Source organism: Hirundo rustica, chromosome 3 (genome assembly GCF_015227805.2).
Source record: "Hirundo rustica isolate bHirRus1 chromosome 3, bHirRus1.pri.v3, whole genome shotgun sequence".
NCBI lineage: Eukaryota > Metazoa > Chordata > Aves > Passeriformes > Hirundinidae > Hirundo > Hirundo rustica.
The window spans coordinates 7,574,137-7,580,976 of NC_053452.1; the positions used below are offsets into that span (position 1 = coordinate 7,574,137).

The 6,840-nt window shown below is 59.5% G+C and overlaps 1 protein-coding gene across 6 annotated transcripts; it reads left to right on the forward strand.

Annotated features, from left to right (window-relative positions):
• Nucleotides 1-638: 638 nt before the first annotated feature.
• Nucleotides 639-4,754, forward strand: LOC120749893 (uncharacterized). 6 transcript variants are annotated; one of them, XR_009207611.1, is made up of 4 exons: nt 639-728; nt 2,090-2,182; nt 2,454-2,608; nt 3,318-4,751. XR_009207611.1 is itself a non-coding variant. In XM_058419681.1 (4 exons), the coding sequence occupies exons 1-4, from the start codon at nt 662-664 to the stop codon at nt 4,725-4,727; spliced, it is 603 nt and encodes a 200-aa protein (XP_058275664.1). In that variant the 5' UTR covers nt 647-661; the 3' UTR covers nt 4,728-4,754. The 6 variants fall into 6 exon arrangements, 2 of the variants coding, with proteins under 2 accessions (XP_058275664.1, XP_058275665.1); XR_009207612.1 differs by having other exon boundaries at nt 2,090-2,608; nt 3,318-3,405; nt 4,457-4,746; XR_009207610.1 differs by having other exon boundaries at nt 2,090-2,608; nt 3,318-3,405; nt 4,200-4,745.
• The last annotated feature ends 2,086 nt before the right edge of the window (nt 4,755-6,840 follow it).

Genomic DNA, 6,840 nt, shown 5'->3' on the forward strand with positions numbered 1-6,840 from the left:
CTTATTAAACGTTTGAAAAATATTCTAAGAGTGAAATTTAATTATTTTACAGTACTTAAAATGGCAAAGATTGTAAGTTTCTATATATTGACAAATAATCTTAATTTATATATAATTTCTTTAAAAAGAACCCCCGTATCTGCTGTGTTACAGTCAGGATTTTAGACTCTAAGAAATTTCGAATAGGGATCCGTGGGGTTTGAAAATAAAAATACAACGTTTATGTACGTAAATGAAACGACAAAGAGCTCGACGAGGTCAGACAAGATGATCTGCGTGAAGGAACTGTACCAGCTCCGCGCAGTCGGAATTTCAGTGTCTCCTCCCGCTGGAACCCCCGAAATCCGGGCTCTGGGGTGGGCTGGGAATCGGGGTTACTCGGCCCCCCTAAAACCGCTGCGCAGGCGCGGTGGCCTTGTGGGCACAGCCGGCACCGCAGCTCCGAGCGCTGCGGGCGCTTCCCGCGGCTCCGCCGGGGCCGGGACACGGAGCGGGGCGGGGACACGGAGCGGGGCCGGGACACGGAGCGGGGCCGGGACACGGAGCGGGGCCGGACACGGAGCTGCACCGGCACCACGGCTGGGCTCTGCCGTGCGGGGCCGCTCCCGGCAGGAAGCGCGGCCGCTGTGCCGGGAGCGCAGGCGCGGAGCCGGGAGCGCCAATGGCGGAGCCCGGGGAGCGGCGGGGTCCGGCCGGGGACAGCGGGGGCGGCTGCGCCGGGCTCGGAGGTGAGCGGGGACCGGGGACAGCCCCGAGAGGGGAACGGGGACAGCCCCCGGGAGCTGCGGGCAGCGGAGCTGCCTCGGCCGTGCGGGGCCCGGGGCGTCGCTCCGGGGCGGATTCTGTAAGGGGCAAAATGAACGATTCGGGGGTAAAATGCGAGTTGATGTGCGGGGGAGACAATGAGTGTTCTGGGGTCAAAGTGAGGCGATCGGTAGCGGAGCTGGAAGGAGTCCCAGACGAGATACAAGGGATTGTAAAAGCCACGTGTGGAATCGGAGCCCTTCCAGCAGCTTTCCTTCCCACTGCTCTCCAGGTGTTTTCCTTTGTTTTCTGGCTTTCTGGAATGAACGCAGCTTTGGAGAGTTCGGAGTTTCCCTTGCCTGTGCAGAGATGTCAGGATCTGGAGGCGCTCCCGTTTCCCTGGAGGAGGATGCCCTGGAGAACGTCCTTAGCTGGGATTTGGCTCCTGTGGAGCCTCCCAGGATGAGCCGTGCTGGGCTCGGATCCTGTGCTGGTCCTTGCACCACCCTCACTCCACGGACTGCGGGAGCTGCCGGGGTCTCTTTCTGTACCTGCCCAGCTGGGTTAGACCCGATGGGCCCTCCAAGTGCAGGATTTCTCTCTGATCTCCCTCCAAGTTGATTTACCTCTTGCTCTCGTTGAAATCAAAGTCCTGTTTCAAAAGTAGAATTGATTTCTCAAGAAAAATGTGCCACAAAAGCCATTTTTTGTCCTTTGTTTCTCAAATTTCTGCTCCTGGTTATTTCTCTTGCAGCAATAATGAATGTCACAGGAATACAAATGGGGAAGGGGAATAAATGGAATGTGACTGCAAATGCTGACTTTTGTAAATTGGGCAGGAAGCAGTCAGTGTTCAAAATGTTCGGGCCGCAGCAATAGGAGCGGAGCCAGAGGAAAAGCCAGAAACTGCTGAGTTCAGTCCAGGGACACCTTCCACTCTTGCAGGCTGCTCCAAGGCCCATGCAGCCTGGCCTTGGGCCCTTCCAGGGATGGAGCAGGCACGATTTCTCTGGGTTTATGGGCACAGGAGGAAATTCCCAGCAGGAACGAGACTTTTCCTTTGCTCTGCCCAGCCCCAGCAGGGCTTTGGGAGGCAGAGGACATGGGAACAGGAGCTTTGGCCACTGCCTCGGGGGAGTCTCTGATGTCCCAAAGGCCAGCAGAACAAACGTTTGTGGTTTGACATCCCGTTCAAAGGAGATGCCAGGCCAGGGACAGGAAGGAACCGCGGAGCAGGGATGGCTCCAGGCAGAGGGGTGAGCGTGCAGAGGGTGCCACCAGCCCGTCCCTGCTGCCCAGCTTTGGGATGAGCAGGCTGGTGACTGTCCCTGCGTTTGCTCCGCAGGATGAGGAAGCCAACCCTGCCGAGGAGGAAGATGAGGAGGTGTGGGAGGATGGAGACAGCGGCCACCGAAGGCTGGGGGAGGCACAGCTCCAGGTAGGAGATGTTGCCTTCCAAGGAGAGGGACTCGTCTGTCCCACTGGAATTTGGGGCGCGAGGCCAGTGGAACAAAGCGTTTGGTTCCGTTTTCTTGCTCGGGTTCTGATGTGCCTTAAGAGAGATTTGTGGAAAGGTCATTTTAGTGAGTTTGCACTGGCTTTGAAGGAATGTGACCTCTGGGGCAGAAATCCCTGCACAGCTTCTGAGTGCCCCCATGGCTCATCTGAACAGTTTGTGGGCTGGGCCTCCTTGTTTCCTCCTTTTCCAGGCCCCAGATGGAGTCCTTCTTTTCCCAAGGGAGGGAAAAGCCAGAAGGATGTGAACCAGAGGTGGTGCTTTAGGAAAAGCCCTCCAGCCTGGGAAGGTGCTTTTGGCTCCAGACACATTCCCCATGAGCAGCAGGACCTGTGCTGTCCCCAGCAGGTGAGGCAGAGGTGCCTTTCCTTCCTTCCTTTCCTTCCTTTCCTTCCTTCCTGCCTTCCCTGCCACACTTTGGCTTTTTGAGGGGTCTCTGAAGGTCGGGGGAGAAGTTCTTTGTCATTGCAGGGCAGAATTAGCCCTGGTCCCACTAAAAGCAGGAGCAATCGTTCTGTCCTTGATTTTGGATACACATTTTGTGTTTTCTCTGTTGCTGACACAACTGTGGTGAAGCAGCAGCTCCCAACCTTTTGAGTGCTGCTCTCAGTTTTGTTCATAGCTTGTAAACAAGAAACAGTCATTTTCTGCCCTGTGGTAATTGGATTAAGGACAAGGCCTCCCTCTTTGTTTAATATTCCACAGAAGAACTGCCAAAGGATAAAGCGAGAGCTTCCCCCAGTGCAAACCTGCCCAGTCCCACGCTGGGGTTTGCACACACACGAGGCTCAATCCCTGCTGGAATCCCAGTCACAGCCCCCAGAAAAATGTGCAGTTCAAGGCCTCACAGCCTGACCGGGACAATCTCTTGCCTCTGGCCATGCAAAATCAGGTTTTCATTGTTACAGCACCAGCTCAAGGCAATTATGCAGTGGTGTAATGGTTTTTAAGTTGTGCACGTGGAGGAAATGCACTGGAGCAACCAACGCTGCTCCACCTTTATGAACAACGCTTTGGGTTTGGGATCCTGATTTGTGGGTGTGAAATCTCCTCACAGAATCCTCTGAGGCTGAAACAAAGACAAGGAGCCTTTTGAGATGGAAAGAGGCAGAGCCAGTTGTCCTGGGAAAGGAAAATGAAAGATGGTAAGTGCTAAAACCTTTGTTCCTCCCTTGTCCTGAGCCCTGTACTCAGGAATGGGTCAGTGTGGGAATTTCCTGGAGACACTGGTCTGCTGAGGAGAGGGAAATCCCACTGGCAATTTGCAGCCCCTGAGGGAGGGCAGGAAGAGCAGGGGCTGGGTCTGTGAGTGTGTGAGAAATAAGGGAGGGACAAATGGTGGATCACCCCGTGCCTCAGGGCACCAGGAAAAGCCCGCAACTGAAAAACGGGAGCTTTGTTCTGTAGGGAGCCCCTGCACAGGCCCTGGGAATTGGGCTCATGCCGGCTTCCCTACCAGAGCTAGAGGAACCCCCCCCAGTGCTGTTTGAGACATTCCTGACTGGAACTGGGGCCGGCTGGGCACTTCCCGTTTGCTTTCCTGTAGGATGTGGGCCATGACAAGGGAATTGGCTGCAGCAGGGCCCAAGATCAGTGTGGGCTCTGTGGCAGGGGCAGCTCCCAGAGCCGGACAGGGAAAGGGGTCTTCACTCACACTCCCAAAAACCTGGGAAGGAAAAAACAGCTGCCTACAGCTTCTGGAGCTCTGGGCTTTCTGGCACACTCCGGGACATGGGGGGATAATGCCAGAATCGTTCAAAGCTTGGGAATAATGGACTTCCGAGCATCCCTGGGGCCTGTTCTGGGCCGGCTCCTGCCCATTGGCCACTGGTGCAGATGGCCTTGGAAGTGATGGAGGCGCTCAGGGAATGCTGCTCGGTTTTCCCTGGCTTTGGCAAGAAAGTACTCAGTAAAAATACCGATTGACCTCTTCCAACAGGGAGCCATTTAAGCGAGAGGCGCCGAAAAGAATTGGAGTTTCTGATTTTAAGTCTCTGACTCAAATTCCCCTTTGGATTGTCATGGCTCCGATTTTCACGGGCTGGTCACCTTGGCCGGGAGTGTCCAATCCTGCTGAAAATGCATTGGACCGGGATGTCATTTCCATCTTATCCTGGTAAAGACTGGGTGACCCCCAGTCACTGGAAGGACTGGGCTGGGCTCCCAGGGCACTAATTCCAGGTGTTCTGTTTTTAGGAGTAGCACGGGAGCCTTGCCCTTGCCCAGAGGAGCAGCCAGTGCCTCCCTTAGTCCACAAATCCCCAGGATGGAAGACAAAGGAGATAACAGGAATGTGGAAGTCCCCTACACTGGGGGTTTGTGGTGCTTTGGATTACATTTTGGATTTATGTTAAAAGGGGGAGTGTGGAGGGGTGTTTCTCTGTCTCCTGTTCATTATTGTACTCGCTGCTCTTGTTGCTCTCACCGTTCCTCTGTGTTGTCATTAACATTAAATGATTGTATTTGAATTGGTTTCCATTATTAAACTGTTCTGATCTCAGCCCTTGTGTTGGATTTTTGTCTCTGCTCTCTTCCTCGTGCCGCTGGGGGGGTGAGGGAGCGGCTGCTGGTGCCCAGCTGGGGTCCAGTCACGGCCCAGGGCACTTCTGGGGACTCCGAACCCGACCGACCGGGGCAGTGTTGGGGCTCACCAAGAGAGAGCCAGGGCTGCGTTTTGGGGGCTCAGAACCGGGCTCCTTTGGCCAAGTACATGAACAGCCACTAAGTCCTGGTTGGGGGGGCTTGAAACCAGGGTCCCCCAGACAGCATTTGGGATCTCAGAGAGGTCAAGTTCTGCATTTTAGAGGCTTGAAGCAGAGACCACGTCCTGTGTTTGGGAGGTCTTGAAGCGGGGGTCAGTCAGCCGGTGTCTGGGCTTCGCCAGCAGAGATTTCCACCAGCGCTGCCTTTTGCCGGAGTTGCAGTCAAGCCCGAAGAAGCGCCGTGTCAAACGTGATGCTCCAAGCGGGCTCTTTTGGGCAGAGCGCATCCGTGTCTCTGAGCTCCGAGCGGTGCCTCAGGCACGGCCCAAAGCCGGGCTCCGCCGGCCGCGCTGGGAGCTCAGAAGCAGCGGGCGAGGGCCGGGGGAAGGGCTGGGGCCGAGCCCCGGGGCCGTGGCCGGGGGCTCCCGCGCGGGGTTTCGGGCTCAGAGCGGAGCCCAGCCCGGCGCGTCGGGCTGAGCTCGGCATCCCGGGGGCTGCCCGGGCCCGGCACGGCCCCGGCCCCGCGCCGGCCGCGGGCGGAACACGAGCGGCAGCGCCGGGCTCGGCCCCAGCGCCCGTCCCGGAGCGGCTCCCCCCCGGTCCCGGTGCCGGCCCCGACCCCGCCTCGGTCCCGCGAGAGCCGCACCCCGCCCGGCGGGGGAGAGGCGGCACCGCCCGGAACCCCCAAAGACATCCGGAAGACCCGGAGCCGAGACCCCGCTCCCGGCGGCAGCCCCGGTCCGATCCAGGTGAGAAGAGCGGCGCCGGGAGCGACGGGGCCGCCGCCATCCCGGGGCGGGGCCAGGGCCGGGGCCGGGCCATGGGCGGCCCCAGGGGTGGGGCCAGGGCCGGGGCCGGGGCTGGGCTCGGGGCGGTCCCAGGGGCGGGGCCAGGGCCGGAGCCGGGGCTGGGCCATGGGCGGTCCCAGGGGCGGGGCCAGGGCCGGAGCCGGGGCTGGGCTCGGGGCGGTCCCGGGGCGGAGCCGGGGCGCTTCCAGGTGTGCTGTGTTCCAGCGCGGCTGCGCGGAGCGGGGTTCTAGCGCGGCTGCGCGGGGCGGGGCGCCGGCGTGCCAGCGCGGGGCGGGACTGAGGTGATTTAATCCCCGGATAGGCCGTGGCCGCCATTTTCTCACTCAGTGGTCGGGGGAGGCTGCTGCCGGGCCGGGCTCTCCCGGCACGGCTCTATCCTTTCTTTCTCCTCTTTCTTTCCCCTCTTTCTCCTGCCCTTCTTCTCCTCCTTCTTCCCTCCCTTATCTCCTCTTTTCTATCCCTCCAGCTTCTTTCTCTCTCCCCCCGGCCTCCCTGTTTGTCCCCGCTCCCCTCCTGCTCTCTCCCCAGCCTCCCCTACTATCTCTTCCATCCTCCCCTGCTCATCCCCGACCCCCCCCTACCTCCTCCTTTCGGCCCTCTCGCTGTCCTCTCCCCAACTCGACTCCCCTGTGTTCCCCTCTCTCGCCCTCCTCTGTCCATATTCCCTCCCCTCATCCGGCCTTCCCCTTCCCGGCTCCTTCTCCCCAACCCTCCCCAACCCTTCTCCCTACCCCACCTCATCCTTCCCTGCCTCTTCCTCCTTCCCCCTTCCCCTCTTTCTCCCGCAGCCGCGGGGCTCGGGGCGCCGGATAATAAAGCCCAGAGGGCCGGAGCCCGGCGCCCCCACCGTCCCTGGAAGCCCCCACACGGGGACAGGCCCGCTCGGGCGCTGTCCCCATTCCGGTTAACACACCGCCCGACACTGCCGGCTCTCCGGCTTTCCCTACATCACACTGGGGTATCCCGGGGTGGGGGTCGGGGTTGGGGGGGGGGGGGGGTGTTGGGGGTTAGGAAGGGCCCCCTCATTAGGAGGGGGTCCCGGGGTGGGTGGGTTAGGAAGGGCCCCCTC

What these genes read in the sequence shown, in the direction of transcription:
- LOC120749893 (XM_058419681.1), top strand. Translation starts at nt 662, where the DNA reads ATGGCGGAGCCCGGGGAGCGGCGGGGTCCGGCCGGGGACAGCGGGGGC. An exon ending in CGGCTGCGCCGGGCTCGGAG is followed by an intron (nt 729 to 3,317) that starts GTGAGCGGGGAC and finishes ATCTCCTCACAG; the next exon opens with AATCCTCTGAGGCTGAAACA. An exon ending in GTCATTTCCATCTTATCCTG is followed by an intron (nt 4,377 to 4,456) that starts GTAAAGACTGGG and finishes TTCTGTTTTTAG; the next exon opens with GAGTAGCACGGGAGCCTTGC.